Raw genomic sequence first — 26,058 nt, 5'->3', positions numbered from 1 at the left:
ATACAATAATATGGGAGTTAACCTTCGAACTTGCTACTGTTTGACTATAAGTCGGAAGTCACTGACTTATGCTGCTCCAGATAACTTGAAGAAAATGGTTAAACTGATATTTGAAAGTGAAATATTTTTTAAAGTCCACTTTCACATTTTAACCAGAAAAGCAGAAACTTAAATTCGTTTATTCTCAAGAGGCGGAACACCATTCCAGACAGTTCTGCTTCAATGTAAACCCTTATTAAAGGAAAATCCAATATTGAATATGCCTGCCGTCAATTTACCAGTTTCTTTTGTCTTGGCCCGGTATGGCCAAGTGGTTAAAGCACTAGACTCGTAATCCGAGGGTCGCAGGTTTGAATCTCCGTCACACCAAACATGCTCAGTCTTTCAGCCATTGGGGGCGTTATAATGTGGCAGTCAATCCTACTATTCTTTGGTAAAAGAGTAGTTCAAGAGTTGGCGGTGGGTGATAATGACTAGCTGCCTTTCCTCTAGTCTTACACTACTAAATTAGGGACGGCTAGCGTAGATAGCCCTCGTGTAGCTCTGTGTGAAATTCAAAAACAAGCAAACAATATTTTGTCTTACTGATATCTCTAAATTCTAGGCTACGGCTGGACTTTATTTGAAGTATTAAAATTTTCTGGTCTGTACGCTAGATTCTTTGAAATAGAAATGCTAACAAAACATTAACAAAGTGAAAGCATTTGAAGTAATTATGTAGCACGTTAATAAAATGTGAGAAATTAACGAAACATTTATTCATTTGCTATGGAAAAAGCTGTTGCTTTGATTTGAAACCTAAATGTGGCCTAAATGTTGTGAGAAATTAATTATAATAAGTTTAGATGTGAGGGCTAAGGGATTATAATTGAAAGGAATGCCTGTTAGCATAATGACAGTTACTCTGGACACGTGCGATGCTACAAGCACATTTTCAGCACACGAAATTGCTTTCTCAAAGCTGCAAGAGGGCTATCTACGCTAGTCGTCACAAATTTAGAAATGAAAGACTAGAGGAAAGGCAGCTTGTTAACAGCGCTTAAACTACTCTTTACCAACGTAAAGGTGGATTGACCATCACTTTATAACGCCTCCACAACTGAAAGGGCGAAAACATGTTCAGTGTTAGGATTTGAATCCAGAACCCACAGAATGCGAGTCGAGCCCCGATCACAAAAACTGTCTTTCCCAAAGGTATCTGCATTTTAAGATGCTTTTACATGCTGTGGTCAAACGTGTTCAACCTCAAATTGAAAAATAAATTTATTTGGTAACTGGACCCAGAAATATTTATAGCTGCTTCACGTTCTTCAACCAGTTTATTCTGGATATTTGACTGTTATAAGATACAGTTGTTTATTTTGGATATTTGACTGTTATAAGATACAGTTGTTTATTCTGGATATTTGACTGTTATAAGATACAGTTGTTTATTCTGGATATTTGACTGTTATAAGATACAGTTGTTTATTCTGGATATTTGACTGTTATAAGATACAGTTGTTTATTTTGGATATTTGACTGTTATAAGATACAGTTGTTTATTCTGGATATTTGACTGTTATAAGATACAGTTGTTTACTCTGGATATTTGACTGTTATAAGATACAGTTGTTTATTCTGGATATTTGACTGTTATAAGATACAGTTGTTTATTCTGGATATTTGACTGTTATAAGATACAGTTGTTTATTCTGGATATTTGACTGTTATAAGATACAGTTGTTTATTCTGGATATTTGACTGTTATAAGATACAGTTGTTTATTTGACTGTTATAAGATACAGTTGTTCCACTTTATTTCGGTAATTCTTTTTACTTTTCTTTTGTTTTTGGATTTACTCAAGCGCCATCTACGCCATCCATACTTATTTTAGCAGCGAAGAAGTAGAGGGAAGGATGCTAGTCATCACGCCCAACTCTTGGGCTACTCTTTTACCAACAAACAATAGGATTAACTGTAACATTATAATGCTCCCTCGCCTGAAAGGGCAAAGATGTTTGGTGGGTCGAAAAGTCTTAACTCGCGACCTGCAGATTGCAATTCGAGCACCGTAATCACATGGCCAGCCATGCCAAATCTTTGAATATACCAGATTATGTTTACATATACCTTCTTTTTTATGGAATCCAGTACATTTCTGATGTGAAGGATGGTGGTTGTACTCAGATTCTTCTGTAAAATTCTTTCAAAGTCAGAATGTTCCATCAGCATACCGAAGATTGTTCTTCCGTAAAACCTTAAAAAAAAAAAAAAAGAACGAAAAGAAGCAAAATGATTGGTCGTGGTTCAAAGAGAAAGTAAAATACTTTTATCTGCATTTTGCTCAACAACATAAACGATAGCTTATCGTGAATGATTTGTAACTTAATCTTCTAACCTTCGGATTTACACGTCAACCAGTCAGACACACCCGAATTAATTGATTCATGTTTGAAGGTTAGTTAACAAGATGCTATTGGCAAACAGGGGGTTAAAAAATTGTAAGTTTTGAAAGATTCCAATAAAGGCTAGTCACGATGTAACTATTTTTGAATAGTTGTATTCAGTCATGCGCTAAAAACAACCAGGAGCCACATTTTATAGTAAAATGTACGTTAGTTTATAATTATGATTTCCAGGTTTTATGTGTATGTATATTTCTACATTTATAACAAAAGACAGCATAACATCAAAGAAACTGAAAGGGAAGAGAAACGTGTTTTGATATACCTAGCTAGTGGTGACCTATCTATTACAAACTGGGCAGTGGCCGGTATGACCTTTTCAGCCACGTCTTTACAACCTCTCAGACATCTCGATGGTCCCAGTTTCTCCACTGTCATTGACAGGAATTCTGCAGTTGCTCCCCGAACGGTGGCATTTCTGTGGCTAAATAAACGAAGTGAAATTAATTTTATCTTTGCTGTTTTAAGTCGCTGAAAATAAGCAATAGTCACTTTTTTAACATAGAAACAATGGTGATTTACCTGCTACTAACTTTCATATACAGAGAAGAAATATCTTGGAAAGTTTTAATATCATAAATATATGTTTGGTTAATACAAAAAAAATACACACAACTTTTGCCACCTTAGTTATGAATACCAAGATAAAACGAATTTGTTTGTAGCTACAAAGCCTCATAGTGAGCTGTCAATGCTATGAATATAAAGGGTATCGAAACTAGGTTCTTGGCACTGTAAGTTCACAGATTTATCACTGCACTAAAATCGTTTCAAATCTAAAAATAAAATAAAAAACACTTAAGGAGTAATTACATCACAAAAAAGAGGAACAAAATACTTCACAGAGGAAGGAAAAACAAAAGTATAGTGTCTTCCATTACAATGTTTCATTGTTATTCTTAAGTAAGTGCTTCGCTGGTACAGTGGTAAGTCTACGGAGTTACAACGCTAAAATCAGGGATTTGATTCCCTTCGGTGGACTCAGCAGATAACCTGATGTGGCTTTGCTATAAGAAAACACACACACACTCACTCTTCGGTATACAGCAGATAACCTGATGTGGCTTTGCTATAAGAAACCACACACACACTCTTAGGTAAACAGCAGATAACCTGATGTGACTTTGCTATAAGAAAACACACACACACTCTTAAGTAAACAGCAGGTAACCTGATGTGGCTTTGCTATAAAAAACACACACATAAACACTTGTAAGTAAAAAACAAAAATGTTTAAAATTTTCGTTATTGATTATATTTTCTCTTTCCAGAAAGAAAATGTTTGTTTGGAATTAAGCACAAAACTACACCACGGGTATCAAAACCCAGCTTCTAGCATTATAAGTTTGTACACATACCGTTGTGCCACTAGATGGGGTGTGTGAGAAAATGATTATGACTGAACATCAGTCGATATTGGAAGGAGGATTTAATATTGCACAGGCCCCGGCATGGCCAGGTGGATTAAGGCGTTCGACTCGTAATCTGAGGGTTGCGGGTTCAAATCCCCGTCGCATCAAACATGCTCGCCATTTCAGCTGTGGGGGCGTTATAACGTGACGGTCAATCCCACTATTTCTTGGTAAAAGAGTAGCCCAAAAGTTGGCGGTGAGTGGTAAAGACTAGCTGCCTTCCCTCTAATCTTACACTGCTAAATCAGGGACGGCTAGCGCAGATAGTTCTCGAGTAACTTTGCGTGAAATTCAAAACAAACAATCAGTTGAAAGTTTTTTATTAAATTTAATTTCGTATCAATATATAAGTCCGATAAATTGTTTCAATATAAAATGCTCCCCAATAGCACAGCGGCATGTCTGATGACTCACACCGCTAGAATCCGGGGTTCGATACCTGTGGCGGGTAGAGTACAGATAGTCTGTTCTACACCTTTGAGCTTAATTCTAAACAAACAAAGTAAAATGCTCAACAAAGACATAGACCAACCTGGCTCCACCATCCACAATGGCCAGAGCTGCTTTCTGTGGTAACACTCCATCCACCAGATGCTTCAACGTTTTCCACACGTCTTCTCGAATAAAACCAACACTTTCTCCTGATTTGTGGAGAAGCGTTTTAGTAATAAGATCTAAGTCCTAGCATGAACAAAAAAAAAAATGGATGAGGTCGCTGCAAATTGGATTATAAATTTATTTAAATTTAAGCCTAAGTTTTAATCAGCATTTTCTCCACAGAATCGTAATAGTGAATAAGGTTATTATGTTTTTCGGTTCTATCGAATATTTTATCACAGCTGTTGTCTGAAACAAAACAACAATTGAACGTTTGTTATTCTGATAATATTTATAATTTAATTGTTACGTGAACGTGCCGCCAGAGGGTGTCCATACAAGAACAATCACATATATTTGCTTATGACGTTACCAGCCGATCTTACGAACGTGACAATTAAAAGTGTTGAAAAAGCAGATTTATTATACTTTATTAAAAAACACTTCCAGCGAAAAAAATAACAATAATTATTAGCAATTTTGTTTGAAATACAAAGAACGTGAAGTAACTATACAATTTCCTTTTTGCTCACTTCAAATGTATAACAAAGAGGGAAATTAGGAAGAACCGGTGGAAAATGTACTCATATAAACATATTTTTAATTCATTACCATATCACATCATAACACTAAAAATCTAGTTTCGATAATCGCGGTAAGCAGAGCATTGACGACTCATTGTGTTGTTTTATACCTGTCAACCAATAAACGAATATCAAATATATGTTCAGTTCAAATTAAAGGAATTAGATTTATAGAAAAACTGACTTGTAATATATAATGGTGGATAAATATATATATATAATCACTGTTGTTTGTACACGTGAAGGGGAAAGGCCTACCTGTTAAGAGTGCTTAGTGTTTTATAGTTTGTTTGCTTTTTAAGGAGAGTTTCCAAAGTCTTCTTATCCAATGTGTTTATTCATACATAAACTTTCCGGACATACTTATTCCTGTTGGAACAGACCACCAATGGCACAGCGCTATGTTTGCAGACTTACGACGCTAGAAACCGGGTTTCGATGCCCGTGGTGGGTAGGGCACATATAGCTTAATTCAAAACAAGAACAACCTGTTGGAACAAACTCACGAAACTCTTTTAATGATTATTATAAACAGTGCTGATATATTTATAGTTCAGATATTCATAATACTTCCTTACAGTAACATTGTCACTCTCCAGTAGCAAAGCGGTGTGCCTGCTCACCCACTCACACCGCTAGAAGTCAGGTTTCGATACCCGTTATGTAGCTTTGTGCTTAATTCTAAACTAACAAAGAAACCAGTTATCTTGTTTAAAAAGACGCTGTCATTGTTAAATTGTGTTGTAATAGTTAGTGCCAAAGCACGCGAAGCATAAACACACTTACAGGATGGTGTATTATAAGGGTGAGCGTGTCGGACTTCAGAGCTGGGGATCCATGGTTCGCATCCCGTTACGTCAGAAAATATCGCGCTCCATATTTTGAGTCGTAGGTGCGTTATAAAAGCGACAATCAAATCCCATTTTCCGTTCTTACAACAGTAGCTCAAGAGTTTGAAATGAGTGATGTTGACTAAATCACTTCCCTCTGGTACATCACTTTAGAATCACAGACGGTTAGCGCAGGTAGCCCTAGTGTGGTTTTACGTGAATACTAACATCTCAGCCTTCCCCTTGTGGCACAGCGGTACATCTGCAGACTTAAAACGCTAGAAACCGGTTTTCGATACCCGTGGTGGGTAAAGCACAGATAGCCCATTGTGTTGCTTTGTGTGCAAACAAATAAAAACTGGTTTCTGGAAACAAGGGTACTAAAAGCGTTACAACTACGTTTAATTTGCTGTAAGCTTCTTCCATATAATTATTAGTTTTATTATCGGGCTTTGTATGACCGGCACATCTCCCACTGAAGATGCAGCTTCTCACAATTAGAGAATACTGTTCTCTGAATCTCAAAATTTGACCTAGAAAACTTAACATACAAAAATAACGTTTAGTCGTTCAGTAATTCAAGAAGACGTAATAAAACATTCGGGAGAGATGTTTTTGTTTTTCTATCATAAAACACCAGACGTTGTAGTTTGCATTTTTAAACGTGGAGTCTCTCGGTGTTCTTAAAACACGGATATTTCTAGATCATTAGAAAACTCACCAAGTTATCACGAGTGGAAAACATAAGATGATGAATAAAAGAAACTTACTGCCTCCATACGACGTGGAAATTTCTGAAAAAGTATTCCAAACGTGTTGATTGCTGCACGGGAAACACTGGACCGCAGGTTACGTATTTCCGGTAGTAGAACCAACACGACAGAATGTAGTTCTGGTTGCAACAGTTTGGGCTGATAAACAGCTAATCTGTTGAATTCATTCATTGCATCTATCTTCTGTAACCTGTTAATAAAATTGTAACATGTTAATAGAGTAGTAGTTCAAAATCATTAATACCTTCTGTTATATTTGTTAATAAAGTAGTAATACAAAATCATTAATACCTTCTGTTATATTTGTTAATAAAGTAATATTAGTACAAAATCATTAATACCTTTCTTTTGTTATATTTGTTAATAGAGTAGTAATACAAAGTCATTAATACCTTCCTTCTGTTATATTTGTTAATAGAGTAGTAGTAATACAAAGTCATTAATACCTTTCTTTTGTTATATTTGTTAATAGAGTAGTAATACAAAATCATTAATACCTTTCTTTTGTTATATTTGTTAATAGAGTAGTAATACAAAATCATTAATACCTTCTGTTATATTTGTTAATAAAGTAATATTAGTACAAAATCATTAATACCTTTCTTTTGTTATATTTGTTAATAGAGTAGTAATACAAAGTCATTAATACCTTCCTTCTGTTATATTTGTTAATAGAGTAATATCAGTACAAAATTATTATTGTTCTCAGCAGATGTCGTGAACATTGTGTCTGATGCTACTTCGAATTCCTCACGAGGAGTTATTGTTGAAAGGGATTTGTAAAACATCACTGAGTCAGAGATCCTCGCTGGGTTTTTCTTCTAACATGTTTCTCCATTGTGACGTTTCTCTACTCGTAAAGCTGGAATTATGTCACCTACCAATGTTCACAACTCCATGTCCACCTGTCTCTGTCAAGGCAGGTTATCTTCATTGTATGACCATACATTTCTAATCCTCTCTGATGTTTCAGTGTCAGCTGTATGATCATTTGAAGGTATCTTGTCGTGGTTCTTTAATGTGTGCTTGTTGTGGTAGTAAAGAGAATGACGCCCACAAGTGTCAGTTGCACCCTCATTGTGTTAACTGTAATGGTTCCCTTTCCTCTAACTTTTGTTCTTGTCCTAAGTTGGTGGAGGAGAAAGAGTTATAGTGCTTGAAAACTGTTAACAACATTTCGTACCCTGAGAATCAGTAGTTAGCTGTCCCTTGTTGCACCTCTACCATATGTTGCTGCACTATGCTCCACTGCTATAGCGGGTATACAGACGTACCTTTCTATAACCCCATCACAGCTTCTCACACCACGTGAATTACGTTTTGTGTTCTTTGAATAAAGTAATTGACAAGTCATCGTCTATTTCTGTCTATACTGTTGCTTCCAGTGACGGCCCAGATCCATCTCCTTTAGACCATATTTTTGGTGACTGCTCGGGCCAATTTTATTTGGCCACGAGGTGTAGAACATTTATTCGTTCACACCCACAGTTACTAGAATATACTTAAGCTAACAGAGATCTACTCACTCAATTCAGGGCATAATACATGGAGGTCGGCAGAACTTCTGGTAAAGAAAACGGCGTGCTTATAAAGAAAAAAATCTCTGTCCATTTCTTTTCCACCTTAGTAAAGATGGCAACTTTGCTATACAGTGGAACTGTCGAAAGTTGGTTTCGTTCTAATTTAGATGACATCATTACTTTGATTGAATCTCATTGGTTGATTCCTATCATCTCACGTGCCTCTCCATATAGGAAACGTTCCTGAAACCTGCTGATACTGTCATCTTTTAGTAGCTTTCCTTGTACAAGTTGTGTGATGGATGCGTTTACGATGGGATGACACCGTAGGTCGACTCGCACGTGTCCACCTTCTGTGCCCTTCGATACACACTTGAAGGCTGTAGCCATCTGTATCTTCTTGGGTCATACCACTACTTATTGTTCTATTTACCTGTTTCTTAGGGAAACTTATGATCAGTAAAACCTTCATACTCTCTTACAACCGTTCTTATCCCCCTTTTTCATCTTGGCAGACTTTAATGGACATTATTCCCTCTGGGGTAGTGCTGATATAGATGGAACGGGTCATTCTGTGCAGCATATACTCACAGATCGCGACCTGTGTCTCTTCAGTACAGGTTCGTTTATATTAGTTCATGAACCTAGTCAATCTTTTACAAATATTGACCTGTCTGTCTGTTACCATTCATTTTTCTATTTTGCTGTAGTTATGAGGGAGATATGGTCGATGTCGCTCGACCTGAGTGCTATGATGGAAGGTGGGCCAGGCCAACCGCCTCTTTTTCACCTCTCTCTCGGAAATCGATCTTGCTGTCGTTAATCTACCATCTATTAACGAGTGTGTGGAACCATTAATTGATTGCATCCTTCAACCAGTCGCTCATTCTATACCTGAAACTTTGACACATTTTCATAGGCATCCTCATCCATGTGGTTTCCAGCTTGGCAGCAGGCACGGAAGGCTCAGAAATGGGCATGGCATATCTTTAACAGGCGTTTCACTCTTTCTAACTTCACTTATTTCTAGTAGGCCTGTTACCATGCTTGGCAGGTCAGACTTCACAGCCAAAAGGAATACTGGATTAAGTTTAGAACTAGCATTTCTTATACCATTAGTTTCAAAGTAGTATAGGATAAGAATTGGAAGATTAATGGGTGGTATGTTTCCTATCCCCTCTTCATCTTTCTCTACAATGGTTAGGAAGCTGCTAATGTACAAATCATTGCCGATACTTTCAGTGAGAACTTTGCTTATCTCTCCAACACTTCTGCCTTTCCTGCTGCTTTCGTGACCATCAAGTCTTGAGCAGAGCAATCACCTCTTTCCTTTCAGGTTGATCGTCTCTACGACTATAACTGGTGGGACTCCAGCTCATTCTTCCTCAGTCTGGAAGTACATCAGTCAGATGTACATCCACATCTGGTGTCGATCGTCAAACATACGATTTATTGATAGGCAACTTCAGACTGTCCTCAATCACTTGTTAAATTGGCTCACAACAAATGATCTTACCTTTCCTTTCTTCAAAACCATTTGTGTGCACTTTTGTACACTAAGTTCCACTTTCTTTGCTTCTAAGCTTTGATCCTTACTACAATATCCCACTTGAGGTTATGTCTTCCTTACTCAGTGTTATGCTCTTTTGGAATATGTTGTCTGCCATTCTTTCTTGTGGTCTTCGTATTCAGACACAGCTGAATGCCATTGAATAACGTTGCTGTCTCCACTGATTAGACTATTCCCCATGACTTATTACAATCCCCATCTGCAACCTTTCTTTGAACCATTTGAGGAAGGTAAATACCCCAATTGGAAGTACTGTCTCCACTGATTAGACTATCCCCCATGACTTAATACAATCCCCATCTGCAACCTTTCTTTGAACCATTTGAGGAAGGTGAATACCCCAATTGGAAGTACTGTCTCCACTGATTAGACTATTCCCCATGACTTATTACAATCCCCATCTGCAACCTTTCTTTGAACCATTTGAGGAAGGTAAATACCCCAATTGGAAGTACTGTCTCCACTGATTAGACTATTCCCCATGACTTATTACAATCCCCATCTGCAACCTTTCTTTGAACCATTTGAGGAAGGTGAATACCCCAATTGGAAGTACTGTCTCCACTGATTAGACTATTCCCCATGACTTATTACAATCCCCATCTGCAACCTTTCTTTGAACCATTTGAGGAAGGTGAATACCCCAATTGGAAGTACTGTCTCCACTGATTAGACTATTCCCCATGACTTATTACAATCCCCATCTGCAACCTTTCTTTGAACCATTTGAGGAAGGTGAATACCCCAATTGGAAGTACTGTCTCCTCTTTGCTTAACATCTTTCAAACCATTCTTCAGTTCCTGTTTATACGGACAGTACGAAATCAGGTGACTCTACGGGATCTGCCATAATTTATTATGGCTTGGTGGTTGTTCAGTTTATGTGTTCAATGCTGAGCTGTATGCCATTTCTTTTCAACATCAACGAGAACGTGAAGTAATTCTAGGGCCAATAGAGAGCTAAGAGTCGGTGTAAATAGTACATTTGGTGCACTGCATAGCTTCTACGGGATTCAGGTCAAGAGAAATGTCATATAACTCAGCATTGAACACATAAACTGTAGAGATAGACAAGAAAATAAATAAAATGGTCCAGATGGAATTCGTTGGAACAAGCTTGCTGATGCTGCTATTAAGTCTCTTTGTTCTGGCGCTTTCACAGACGTGTCTATTCCATATATGGACAACTGTCCTATATTCCAGGCTCGGCTTCGTGCCAGTTGACAATTGACTTGGAGCGAGCAACGTAATAACTAGCTTTTCCAGATCCAACCTTCTGTTGCTATTTAGAAATTAAAAAAATCTGATTAAGGATATCAGAAGGAGTAAGGAGTTAGTTGTCCAGGCTAGGGTACACATTGGTCAAAAAAGTTTAACTAATTGTTTTCTTTTATCTGGGACTAATGCACCAATGTGTGGCATTTGTGACACTCAAGGCAAACAACCTACGTATAACTGTCGTGCTGTCGTTACGACCCTGAGAGAGGGCACTAGTTTAGACATGTCTTTTCTGTGGGTTTACCCCTGACGTTGGACATTGTCATTGGGATGGTGAAATTATCCAACTCAGCTGTGTTTTAAACTTTTTACGAGTCGTTGGATTTTTTTACTTGTATTTGAGTGTTTTATCTGGCTTTTGGACGGACATTGTTTAGTTTTTATCTCAATTTATTTTTACATTTTATTCAAATTTACTTTAACGTTTTTACCGGTTGTTTGGTGTATATGGTTTAGTTACTTTGCGCCAAAAAAAAAAGCCAAACAACTAACCAAACTATCGTTGAAACACTTTGTAACTTCAGTGACTCGACGAAAGAAGTCCCATTTACTCATGAAAATAAACATTTGTTACCTTTTTCCTTCTTCTCAAATCAACTGTTAAGCACATACGAAGACTGGCGGATTTATGTTGATATCGGTATGAAATTTTAGGAATAAAAAGAATGATTTTCCTGTAATATATTCTTAAAACTTTGATTTATATTTTCTTCGTTCAGAAAACACTGAGAGTCTCAGACACCCATTTGGCCATTACATATATGTATATATATACAGATAATTCTGTCAGTTAAGTGGGGCCCATGAGTGATCTATTATATAGCATATCAGGTTGTGGATTCGACACCACTTGTGACTTCCTTATAAGAGTTACAGGTAATCTGGTATTTGGTTAGGATTATCAACTTGGTACACAGCTCAAAATTAGTTACCGCTAAGCCTAAATAACAGGATATTTTAGCTTGTTATTTAGCCCATTGTGTGTGTAGGGTGTCGTTCAGGTGAACAAACAGTTCAGTAGTATGGATAGCAAAGTATATACGCCTTCTTTTCTTACTTATAATGTACAATTATGAAATGGATTAAATATGAAAAAAACTCCAGATTATACCACATGTTTTTGTTGTTTTAAGAAATGTGTCATTTATAGAATTTCAAGTGACATTACGTTTATTGCATGTAACAATATCTGAAAAGGATATAATTAAAACCCAGCTAAGAAAATATAAAATATATGCTGTCCTCTAATGGGCAATCTAATATAATATTTACACCAATGACTGTCACTGTTTCATTGTGAAATGTTATACAGTCAGTCGTGTTCCCTCCCCAGTAAGTCAGCTAGTTTACAACATTATGAGGTATTGCTCGTACAGCGCCCTTTTGTAGCGTTGACCTTAAAAAAAAAACAACAACTACAACATTAATGCTCATTTACAACTGTATGATTATGTTAATGAAGTGATGACTGAATGTATGGATTATAACAAGAGGTTCTTGTGGAAGTTAGGACTCGTTCCTTAATTTAACATACAAGCTAGCACATATCGTCCGGAAGACTCGTGGTAAATTGCTTAACACAAGCTAGGCAAGTGATTTATATCTGTTACAAAACTATGTCATTCAAATGATCAAATTTTAGCTAAAAATTTCTCTGTTATTATTGTTATAATTATATATAATAGTTTAAGTGGACAATAAATTGTCGCAGCCTCCATCTTCTTGTCATTTGGTTAATTTTTATTGGATGATTAATCACGCATAACATCTTTTATTCATTTGCCTTACCAGTCCTCGCTGGTAATTCTCTTCAATGCATTCGCAAGGGAATCAGATGAATTGGAGGAAACCCCAGAATTTCCAGTATTTCCTCTTTCACTAATGCTGGCAGAAGGAAGGGAACTCGCTTTCTTTGTCTTGCTTGGCAAACTCTGAGAAGATGATACTCTTTCTGGACTGTCATGGGTAAAGAGATGAATTTAAAATCATCATATCTTCTGTTTCAATTATACTACAGATATACGTAAATTATTTTATTTTTCAAGGTCAGTGTTAAGTCCTATAGTAAAGGTCAGTGTTACATCCATATTATTACTATTTTATTCTGGAACAGGTAACATTAGGAACTTGTTTTACACATGTATGCTCATTAAATATGACGTAGTATCTACAGTAATAACAAAACGAATAAACAATGAGGAAACATTTGGTCCTTCAAGGCTCTCCTTACACACACACCTTTTGTAAAATTAAAACCCAACCATTACGTTTTAGGAAACCATTAATTATTCTCTATAACACCTGTAAAGTGCTGGTCTTCACCATTACTAATAGAAACTTATCCTAGAAGTTAATCAACCTGTAAGAAAAATTAATTTATCTTAAATGGAGTCTATCCTGTCTTCTTCAAATTGTGATTTCTCGCCCCATTATCTTTAGGATATACAACAAAGATATCACGGGTCTTCATTTTATCAATGTAGTAAATTTCAATAAAATCACTTCTTATGAGTTAATTTCTCAATAAAAAGAAGTTAAGAGACCTTAACCTGTCCCTCTAAGATGATTCTTCCATCCATGGAATACTTAATAACCCCACTCGAAAATCCTTTTCAATAGACAAAACATCTTCTTAAATAAAGAGATATAACTTTAAAATTAGTAATTAATTCCTCAGACACGTGTTCTACTTTTGCATATTTGGTAATTATTTTACATCAATTAAACATGTGTTGATTAATACAATCTTATGAATCCTCACATTTTATTATAAAATTACACGTGTTAAACCCACTCGTTACTTTTCTTGGTTTATAATTTACAGATATTGGCTCAATCTGTCAAATGAGCTATCAACGTGAAAGACAATATGGTCTAGAGAAGTATTACTCATACTTAGAATACACTTACGGATGTTTCTTTCGTCGTCGAGTTGTCGACGTTGAACTCGGTGACAAGGTAATGTCAGAAGATGCTGAAAATAATTAGGTTTAAACAGAAGCAAACATGTTAAAAATTTCAGGTAGAGATAATACTGGCTGTAATAAGCAAATCCTGTTTTCAGGATTGTGACTAGAAAAGGAACTATTCGAAATGCAGTAGAAATGAAAACTGACCAGCAATAACATGGTGAAACTTAATAAGAATAGAAAACATGTTACATCACGACAATTGAAAACATATTACATTAGGCCAATAGAAAACATTACATCACACCAATAGAAAACGTTATATCACACCAATAGAAAACATCTTACATCACGCCAATAGAAAACATGTTACATCACACCAATAGAAAACATGTTACATCACACCAATAGAAAACATATTACATCACACCAATAGAAAACATGTTACATCACACCAATAGAAAACATGTTACATCACACCAATAGAAAACATGTTACATCACACCAATAGAAAACATATTACATCACACCAATAGAAAACATCTTACATCACGCCAATAGAAAACATGTTACATCACGCCAATAGAAAACATGTTACATCACACCAATAGAAAACATGTTACATCACGCCAATTGAAAACATATTACATCACGCCAATAGAAAACATTACATCACACCAATAGAAAACATTATATCACACCAATAGAAAACATATTACATTAGGCCAACAGAAAACATTATATCACACCAATAGAAAACATCTTACATCACACCAATAGAAAACATGTTACATCACGCCAATTGAAAACATATTACATCACACCAATAGAAAACATGTTACATCACGCCAATTGAAAACATATTACATCACGCCAATAGAAAACATTACATCACGCCAATAGAAAACATTACATCACGCCAACAGAAAACATCTTACATCACACCAATAGAAAACATCTTACATCACGCCAATAGAAAACATGTTACATCACGCCAATAGAAAACATGTTACATCACGCCAATAGAAAACATATTACATCACACCAATAGAAAACATCTTACATCACACCAATAGAAAACATGTTACATCACGCCAATAGAAAACATGTTACATCACACCAATAGAAAACATATTACATCACACCAATAGAAAACATCTTACATCACGCCAATAGAAAACATGTTACATCACGCCAATAGAAAACATGTTACATCACACCAATAGAAAACATGTTACATCACGCCAATTGAAAACATATTACATCACGCCAACAGAAAACATTACATCACACCAATAGAAAACATTATATCACACCAATAGAAAACATATTACATTAGGCCAACAGAAAACATTATATCACACCAATAGAAAACATCTTACATCACACCAATAGAAAACATGTTACATCACGCCAATTGAAAACATATTACATCACGCCAATAGAAAACATGTTACATCACGCCAATTGAAAACATATTACATCACGCCAATAGAAAACATTACATCACGCCAATAGAAAACATTACATCACGCCAATAGAAAACATCTTACATCACACCAATAGAAAACATCTTACATCACGCCAATAGAAAACATGTTACATCACGCCAATAGAAAACATGTTACATCACGCCAATAGAAAACATATTACATCACACCAATAGAAAACATCTTACATCACACCAATAGAAAACATGTTACATCACGCCAATTGAAAACATATTACATCACACCAATAGAAAACATGTTACATCACGCCAATTGAAAACATATTACATCACGCCAATAGAAAACATTACATCACACCAATAGAAAACATATTACATCACACCAATAGAAAACATTACATCACACCAATAGAAAACATGTTACATCACGCCAACAGAAAACATTACATCACGCCAATAGAAAACATCTTACATCACACCAATAGAAAACATCTTACATCACGCCAATAGAAAACATGTTACATCACGCCAATAGAAAACATGTTACATCACGCCAATAGAAAACATATTACATCACACCAATAGAAAACATATTACATCACACCAATAGAAAACATCTTACATCACGCCAATAGAAAACATGTTACATCACGCCAATAGAAAACATATTACATCACGCCAATAGAAAACATATTACATCACGCCAATTGAAAACATATTACATCACGCCAATTGAAAACATATTACATCACGCCAATTGAAAACATATTACATCACGCCAATTGAAAACATGTTACATCACACCAATAGAAAACATGTTACATCACGCCAATTGAAAACATATTACATCACGCCAATAGAAAACATGTTACATCACGCCAATAGAAAACATGTTACATCACGCCAATAGAAAACATGTTACATCACGCCAATAGAAAACATATTACATCACACCAATAGAAAACATCTTACATCACGCCAATAGAAAACATGTTACATCACGCCAATAGAAAACATATTACATCACGCCAATAGAAAACATATTACATCACGCCAATTGAAAACATATTACATCACGCCAATTGAAAACATATTACATCACGCCAATAGAAAACATGTTACATCACACCAATTGAAAACATATTACATCACGCCAATAGAAAACATATTACATCACGCCAATTGAAAACATATTACATCACGCCAATTGAAAACATATTACATCACACCAATAGAAAACATGTTACATCACGCCAATTGAAAACATATTACATCACACCAATAGAAAACATGTTACATCACGCCAATTGAAAACATATTACATCAGACCAATAGAAAACATGTTACATCACGCCAATTGAAAACATATTACATCACGCCAATAGAAAACATATTACATCACACCAATAGAAAACATGTTATATCACACCAATAGAAAACATCTTACATCACGCCAATAGAAAACATGTTACATCACGCCAATAGAAAACATATTACATCACACCAATAGAAAACATGTTACATCACGCCAATTGAAAACATATTACATTAGGCCAACAGAAAACATCTTACATCACGCCAATAGAAAACATATTACATCACACCAATAGAAAACATATTACATCACGCCAATAGAAAACATCTTACATCACGCCAATAGAAAACATATTACATCACGCCAATAGAAAACATCTTACATCACACCAATAGAAAACATATTACATCACGCCAATAGAAAACATGTTACATCACGCCAATAGAAAACATATTACATCACGCCAATTGAAAACATCTTACATCACACCAATAGAAAACATATTACATCACGCCAATAGAAAACATGTTACATCACGCCAATTGAAAACATATTACATCACACCAATAGAAAACATATTACATCACACCAATAGAAAACATATTACATCACACCAATAGAAAACATGTTACATCACACCAATAGAAAACATATTACATCACGCCAATAGAAAACATGTTACATCACGCCAATAGAAAACATATTACATCACGCCAATTGAAAACATATTACATCACACCAATAGAAAACATCTTACATCACACCAATAGAAAACATATTACATTACGCCAATAGAAAACATATTACATCACGCCAATAGAAAACATATTACATCACGCCAATTGAAAACATATTACATCACGCCAATAGAAAACATATTACATCACACCAATTGAAAACATGTTACATCACACCATTTCGAGAGATGAATGTGTGTTGTTTTTACGACTTGAAATGTACTGATCGTACAACTTTCTAGTCTATAAATAAACAAACGACTTGTATTTTACAGAAACCAAATCAAGTCTTAATTTATTTATCTTGTATGTTGCAAGTGTTATAAACTCCCATTTAGATAGTCGGATTACGAAAATGTAGAAAGCGTGAACGTGCATTTCATTAAGTTTCATCACCGAATTGAGTATGACCTTAGTATGACCAGTTCGAGGTCCTGATCATTTTACAGTTGCCACTGTAGTTTTTGTTTACACTAAATAAACTTTATAAACTATATGGAAAAGTGAAGTTTTCCTGTGAAAACTAAGCCCGTTTGGTTCACTGAGATGACTGAAACTCATCACAAAGTTTTGGAGTTAAAGTAAGTTAGGTGGACAATATTATAAAACTGTTTACGTCTGGTGTGTGAGTCTAAATACGGAATTTAATCACTGTAAGTTCAATCTTCATTAATACTTCAGCATGAAAGAAGTGCCTTACAGCTGCTTATTTAAAGGTCAGGTGACTGGTCTACTTATTACTGGTAGACCAGTTGAGAATAAGACGAATAATTGCATCTAGAATTGGGCAGAAAGTCACCTTTTGTTGAAAGATAATAAAATATCCCAAAAGGATAATAAAATATCACAATACTTATTTTCAAACTATTTATCGAAGTCACACATTTAACAAGAATTAAAAAGTACTGAATGTCAGAGAAACACTATTCCCCAAAAAAAGACAATCTAAATATTCAGCCTATGGATCAACGTTGAATGACAGAGAACCACCACCAAAAAAGACAATCTAAATACTCAGCCTATGGATCAACGTTGAATGACAGAGAACCACCACCAAAAGACAATCTGAATACTCAGCCTAATGACCAACGTTGAATGACAGAGAACCACCACCCAAAAAGACAATCTAAATACTCAGCCTATGGATCAACGTTGAATGACAGAGAACCACCACCCAAAAAGACAATCAGAATACTCACACCATGGTATCAACATTGAATGTCAGAGAGCCACCATCCTCAAAAAAGACAATCTGAATATTCAGCTTATGGCATCAATGACACAACGCTGTCGTGTCAACGCTAATGACATTGATACTTGTCTGTGTATAAAGCAGGTTGCCCCGACCATGCTGTCTCATAGGATGTTTACAGGATTGCGCTAGTCTCTTTAATAACGTGCCGTTAGTATTATCAGCAAATGTCAGCAGGTTGACCTCAACTACACTGTGTAATTGGATGCCTACGTCAGCCTCTTTGATTATCCAAGGAAGAATTATCACGTCCAATATCCAAGCAATGGCAGCGACGTTTTACAATATTCAGTTACAGAGTAAGTGTCTAGAGATTTTAGGTAATGCTGCTGGCAAACCTGGTGACTTTCATTGTAACTGAAAATTAAGATCACAAGTATTGTGAAACTGTGAAGTGAAAGAAAAAACTTTTAAATTTATGTGCATATGCCGGATGAATAAAGAAAGAAATGTGTTTCTCATTTCTCAGAGGGGACAGTTATCCCTTTCCGCCCCTGCAAACACCCACTGAGATCTTGCTAGCAACCTTCTCTTTGTAGTTTCATTTTGCATCTCCTCTCTTCTGCTGTTGACCTTCCTCATAAAGAAGTACCCTTTATCACATTTTCACTTGAAATTTTGTATTGCTCACTAATCAGCTGGTTTGGACACTCGACTCGCAATTTGATGGTCGCGAGTTCGAATCCCCGTCCCATCAAACTCATCCTCTCAGTCGTGGGAGGTGTTAAATGTCATGGCCAATCCCACTCTTCATTCGTAACAGAGTAGCCCAAGAGTTGGCGGTGGGTGGTAATGACTAGCTGCCTTCCCGCTAGTATTTCACTACTAAATTAGGGACAGCTAGCATAGACAGCCCTCATGTAGTTTTGCGCGAACTTCGAAAACAAATATCTTAAGAATTTTCCGTTCCATCCAACCTGGGGTACGATTTCAGGTCAGTCATCGTGAGAAGTAATTGACCCTATCAAGACAGGTCTAATGTGTCTTTTTATGGTCATGGGTCAAAGGGAATGTTACGTTTGTAAACTTACATTCGAAATTTTATTGAACTACTACTTTATAAGTGAATGTCAATAAGTTTGGTATTAAATTGTAGATTATAATTCACATTTTTAGTTATTACCCAACTACTGTCACAGTCGACTTTAAACAAGCTGTCATTCAGGCCATCAGCACTGTATGTGAACCAGAGACTCACAAACGAGGATGGTTCCACCACCTGAACCAGAAGAATTGGAAAAATGTCCAAGATCTTGGACTTACCAACACCTACCGAGATGACAACACCAGCATTTTTATGGATGAAATTGTCCTATCATCTGCAGATGATACTTTTGACAGTTTACGTTACATACGGGATACTTGCCCACCTGATGCCTTGAGACAATTTGGGTTGCTTAAACAACACCTATGCCAATGGCACATATTTTCCATGATGTAGACGTAACCTGAACTGGGTAACCCAGTAATCAGCCAGTTTTCCATGTTCCTCCCAGAATTGTGGAATGTTCACGAGGCCCACTTAATGACCAACAACCAATGTGTTTGGTGAAAATGCAGATTCTTTTACTTAATAGAACATCAGCATCCATTCATATGGAAGTGCATCAATACTATACAGCAAGAAGGAGCTACCGTTGCTGAACTGCTAACAAGAGATGATATTGGACTGCCTCCCAAGAGGATGAGGAATAGGATATACATGGAATTTCAACAATGGTTGAAAAACCAGAACAATGACCAATTTTCTTTCGTAGTACAGGACATAAAAGAGGGTAGAGAGGGTAGTTTTGACGTCTTCATGTGTTCCAAGCTCTTTTCCATCAAGATAGTTCAGCAAACTTCGGAATAGATGATAATCAGATGGGGCAAAGTATGGAGAATAAGGAGGATGTAGTAGTTTTCTCAGTCTAGCTCCTCAATCTTTGCAGATATAATCATTGCTGTATGGGGCCATGCATTATTCTGGTGTAACACAACACCTTTATGATTGATCAAAGCAGACCTCTTTTCTTTCAATGCAACATTCAAGCGCTCTAACTGTTGACAATAGAAGCCTGATGTAATCGTTACATTGAGTGGTAGCAACTTAAAATGGATCCCACCAACAATATCCCACCAAATGCTTAACAAGACTTTCCTACGATGGAGGTCCATTTTGGATGTGCTTTAGTCAGTTTAACTGTACTGAGCCATTTCTGCGGCTCGTAAAATTTTTATAAAATATTCATTTTTCATCTCCAGTCACTAACCTGTCCAAAAAAGGTGAATTACGTTTACGAGAGTACAAAAAGTGCAAATGTCCACTCTTGCTCTAAGGTTGGCTTCTGTCAAATCATAGGGACCCATTTTCCAAGTTTTGACACATTTCCAAACTGTTGCAGATGATGGTAAGTGTTGAATAGATTGAATGAAGCTTCTGTGCTAGTTCTTCAACTATTACAGCACAATCTTCATCAAGTGCAGCCAGCAGCAAGTCATCATTAAACTCAATAGGACGACCTGAACATGACGCATCACTTAAGCTGTAGCCACCTGATCTGAGCTTCTAAAACCATCTTCGACATTTTCTTTCATTGAGAGACTTCGCACCATAAACACCTTGAATGTTTCGTGTAGTTTCTGCTGCACTATTGCCTTTTTTAATCTCATAAAGCATTCTATGCCTAATGTGCTCCTCAGACACATCCATCTTCATAATGGTTTATTTGATTAATGATCTAAAAAAGTGGAGTTGAATTAGTTTCATTTATTTGTCTGAACATTTTTATACACGTCCAACTACATATTTTAGTCATTATAACCTTCTACAAAGACAGAAATGATGATGCACTTTCTGTATTGAATTTTCGGACATTACTTATGGGATGACTTGATATATAAGTTGGAACATCTTAACAAGTGCTCTCTAATATTATGGGTCTGGCATGGCCAGGTGGTTGAAGCGCTTGGCTCGTAATCCGAGGGGCTCCGGTTAGAATCCCCGTCACGCCAAATGTGCTCGCCTTTTCAGCTGTGGGGCGTTATAACGTGACGATCAATCCCACTATTCGTTGGTAAAAGAGTAGGCGATGGTTGGTGATGACTAGCTGCCTTTCTTCTAGTCTCACACTACTAAATTAGGGACGGCGAGAGCAGAGAGCCGTCGTGTAGTTTTGGGCAAAATTCAAAAACGAACTAATGTGGTGCGTTCCCTAGTGGAACAAAGCTAACTTTACAAACTTACAACATTAAAATCCGGGGTTCGATTCCCAGCAATGAACAGAATGCATATAGTCCATTGTGTAGCTTTGCACTAAGAATACAACAACATATCTACCCTTGTACATGAATGCCTCTCACATGAGATTACGTAATGCACTTGGATACATCTAAATAAATATCCTACACATAAAAAAATCGCATTTCTTCTGGTAACACCATGAAGAGTAAAGTCTAGTGATTCTATCCTGTTGTCTTAGTACTATAAGTACCAATATTCCATATAAACCACTAAGTCTCAATCATACAAACTAGTTATTGACTTGTAGTTGTTTTTATGCAACTTGTTCTTAAAGGCAGGTTTGTGGGATTCACTTTTATAATGTATACCTATGTCATACAGGTTGTGAGATATTTTCTTTATAATAACCAAGCATATATAAATAGTACATATATACAACAGAATGCTAAACTTACTTAAACTCTAAAAGTTGTTAGTATGTTTTAAAAAGAAAGGCGTGTTGTATTTTAATAACGAAGTATGTGAAACACGTAAAAAAATTTGTAAGTTTCAAGAAACGTAAAAGAAATCTTGGAAGGGAATTTCAATGCATCGAATACTTCCCCCTGGAAACAAAAATTGAACTTACCTTCAAATGATAAGAAATTATCTGAATTTGAATAATCATTCGTTCTATTTTTGTTTTCATCATCTGATTTTCTATTTTCGCTCTGAGTCCTTCTGAGAACAGAACCATCACCATCTTGTTCTCTCCTCTCTGAAAGCTCTTTTTCTTGACGACATTTACCCTTCTCATCTTCTTGTTTTATCTTCAAGTGTCGTATCTGTCTATCACTTTCTTTCCCTTGATGTTTCTCTTCTGACTCTTTATAAACTTGCTGTTGTTGTTCAAACTGTTTGTTTCGTGTGACACTTGATGTAGGTTTAATTAGGTGATCGTCGTTTTCACTCTATTCGAAGCATGCAGAGGACAATAAATTAATTTATGTTAGGGTACATTTAAATAATAGTAACTGCATACACATTAATGAATATAAATAAGTCTTCGTATTTAACTCGTGGGAATAAAAACATGTACGAGTAACAGTTGCGAAACTGAACCGAAACTGTATAATTGTTTCGCAGGCGTTTCAAATATACCACTCTAGTGATTACGTAGTTCTCTATACTTGAAGCAGGTGATTAAAAGATATATTGAATTCATTCTCAAAGCTTTTATTTTGCCATTTACTTCTGGTCCCTGGCTGCTCAACCGTAGGAATGAGGGGCTTATAATGTTAATATTCGATGTTGAAAGCGCCCCACAGTATAAATTGTGTTGTTGTGATCTCAATTTGCTGCCATCTATCGTGCATAGTTACAACTATTGTATGTTTAATAATTTGAAAATATATTTATAGCCATTTTCAAAGTTTCTTTTAAGTCCAGAAAACATGCAGTTACAGCTCTAAACGGACGCGTTTTAAATACAATAATGTTGAATAACTTTTAGTTGTTAATAATATACATTAACATGTCGAATTAAATTGTCATTACTCATCGTTCTTTCATATTCATTTTTGGAAAACATTGTCGTAACTGTTTTGGCGCCATTTTGAATAGGTAGAAATGAGAAAACCATAGTTACAACAGTTGAACAATGACAGATTACTAGGAATAACAGAAACAGACGAAAACGAGTAAAAAAATATTTTAATTGAATATGGAAAGCTACGTAAATAAACTCGTTGTTTATAATATTAAGGCGTTTGACTCGCAATCCGAGGGTCGCGGGTTCGAATGCCCATCACACTAAATATGCTCCTTTGAATCGTGGGAGCTTTATAATGTTATGGTCAATCCCACTATTCCTTGGTAAAAGAGTAGCCCAAGAGTTGGCGGTGGGTGGTGATGACTAGCTGCCTTCCCTCTAGTCTTACATTGCTAAATTAGGGACGGCCAGCGCAGATACCTCTCGTGTAGCTTTGCGCGAAATTCAAAAACAAACTATAATATTAGGAGAAATTGTAGTTAAAATAAAGTTTAAATCTAAATGAAAATGATGGAATAGAAAAAGAGATAAAAGTGTGTGTTTTTAAGATTAAATTAACTTGCACCTTAATATATTTTAATCAATATAAAAATATTATTAAATGTTTACTTTTAAGCGTGTGCATTTTGAAAATATGTATTTATAGTCAAATTATTTATTTTTAGTTTCACAAAGATTATTTGAGGTGTGACCTTTGAAGTGATAAAAATCAGTCAAAAGAATTAAAGGACCGGACTAGAGGGAAGTCAGCTAGTCATTACCGCCCACCTCCAGCATTTGGACTACTCTTTTACCAAGGAATAGTGGGATTGACCGTCACATTATAATGCTCCACCCTCATGGCTGAAAAGGCGAGCATCTTTGGTAGGATGAGGATTACAAATCGAGCACTCCAAGCACTTGGCTTAAGAGGATAAGAGACAGAATCAGTAAAGTGTTGTTGTTTTTAACTATTTGTTTCTTAATTCAAAGGATATTTCAAAATTTCAATTCTAAGACTTTTCATTAGAGCTTAGTTTTGTCTATTCATTTTAAGACATATTAGTTGTATCTAAATAATTAAATACTACAACTTTTTGACTTTATTTAAATTTCAAATCTAAGTTTTCGTTATTTCCAGCACAGTGCTGAAAAATATTCGACAGAGTTTTAAATTTATATTTTACAAATTAATTTTTTTTTTAGTTTTTAACACACACACACGACACACATATATATATGCACAACTGGTGATGCTATTCTTAATGTTATTGAAACAAATATACACCTCGGATAACAAACAAGAGACCTCCAAAGTACATTATTTTTTGTACGTCAATCCTCAGACTAATGGTGTATTATTGTTAAAGAAGCTTTGTTTGTTTGTTTGTTTTTTTTCGCAAAACTACACAGAGAGCTATCTTCGCATATCCGTCCTTACTTTTGAAAAGAAGGCAACTAGTCAAAAGTACCCACCTCCAACACTTGGGGTACTTTATCTGACCGAGTAGATGGGTTTAATTGTCACTCTTTATGCTCTCATGGCGATTATAGGTCATCAGGCGACCAATCATAATTCTCAAATTCATGGTTCGAGCATGCTGGCCACTGGGCCACTCCATACTCCAATAAGGACTTGAATAAATACTTTTAAATGACCTTTCTATCTGCATATAAAAACTTTAGACTTTAAAATGTGTTTGAAAGTTACCTTAAAACAACAGGATGATATTAACATCATGATGTTTACAATTTAATGAAATGACCTTTAATTTGAGTTCGATTTATAAATTTATCAATTTGAGCATAAATCGAATTCAAATTAAAGGATATTTCGTTAGTTTCTAAACATCATGATGTTTACAAGTAAATGAAATGCTCCTTAATTTGAGTTCAATTTACACATCATGATGTTTACAATTTAATGAACTGCCCTTTAATTTGAGTTCAATTTACACATCAAAATGTTTACAATTTAATGAACTGCCCCTTAATTTGAGTTCAATTTACACATCATGATGCTTACAATTTAATGAACTGCCCTTTAATTTGAGTTCAATTTACACATCAAAATGTTTACAATTTAATGAACTGCCCCTTAATTTGAGTTCAATTTACACATCATGATGTTTACAATTTAATGAACTGCCCTTTAATTTGAGTTCAATTTACACATCAAAATGTTTACAATTTAATGAACTGCCCCTTAATTTGAGTTCAATTTACACATCATGATGTTTACAATTTAATGAACTGCCCTTTAATTTGAGTTCAATTTACACATCAAAATGTTTACAATTTAATGAACTGCCCCTTAATTTGAGTTCAATTTACACATCATGATGCTTACAATTTAATGAACTGCCCTTTAATTTGAGTTCAATTTACACATCAAAATGTTTACAATTTAATGAACTGCCCCTTAATTTGAGTTCAATTTACACATCAAAATGTTTACAATTTAATGAACTGCCCCTTAATTTGAGTTCAATTTACACATCATGATGCTTACAATCTAATGAACTGCCCCTTAATTTGCGTTTCATTTCATGTTTTATCGCTACTTGTAGGACGTCTGTTTTCATTACATGTGATTTGTGTATATGTCCAAGTGGCTAAAGCAACAAGCTAGTGGGCTTAAACCACTAGA

At 35.6% G+C, this 26,058-nt stretch overlaps 1 protein-coding gene and 1 long non-coding RNA gene across 7 annotated transcripts in view; one reads left to right on the top strand and one right to left on the bottom strand.

Annotated features, from left to right (window-relative positions):
* LOC143231096 (uncharacterized) overlaps window positions 1-24,520 on the top strand; it is a 37,391-nt gene extending 12,871 nt beyond the window's left edge. For both annotated transcript variants that reach the window (XR_013016774.1, XR_013016773.1), the window contains one exon: window positions 24,095-24,520. This is a non-coding gene — a long non-coding RNA (uncharacterized LOC143231096). The remainder of the gene's footprint in view (window positions 1-24,094) is intronic.
* Window positions 1-26,058, bottom strand: part of LOC143231091 (uncharacterized) — a 53,520-nt gene that overhangs the window by 2,778 nt on the left and 24,684 nt on the right. For 4 of the 5 annotated variants that reach the window (XM_076465638.1, XM_076465640.1, XM_076465637.1 and 1 more), the window contains 7 exons: window positions 22,527-22,848; window positions 13,923-13,986; window positions 12,801-12,968; window positions 6,642-6,834; window positions 4,393-4,541; window positions 2,714-2,872; window positions 2,114-2,240 (listed from right to left, as the gene is read on the bottom strand). In XM_076465638.1, the coding sequence (XP_076321753.1) occupies window positions 2,114-2,240; window positions 2,714-2,872; window positions 4,393-4,541; window positions 6,642-6,834; window positions 12,801-12,968; window positions 13,923-13,986; window positions 22,527-22,848 (1,182 nt within the window). The remainder of the gene's footprint in view (window positions 1-2,113; window positions 2,241-2,713; window positions 2,873-4,392; window positions 4,542-6,641; window positions 6,835-12,800; window positions 12,969-13,922; window positions 13,987-22,526; window positions 22,849-26,058) is intronic. The other variant, XM_076465641.1, reaches the window with a different exon arrangement.

Source organism: Tachypleus tridentatus, chromosome 10 (genome assembly GCF_004210375.1).
Source record: "Tachypleus tridentatus isolate NWPU-2018 chromosome 10, ASM421037v1, whole genome shotgun sequence".
In the NCBI taxonomy this organism is placed as follows: Eukaryota; Metazoa; Arthropoda; class Merostomata; order Xiphosura; family Limulidae; genus Tachypleus; species Tachypleus tridentatus.
Note: the sequence above shows the minus strand (reverse complement) of the source record. Positions and strands in the feature narration are given on the sequence as shown.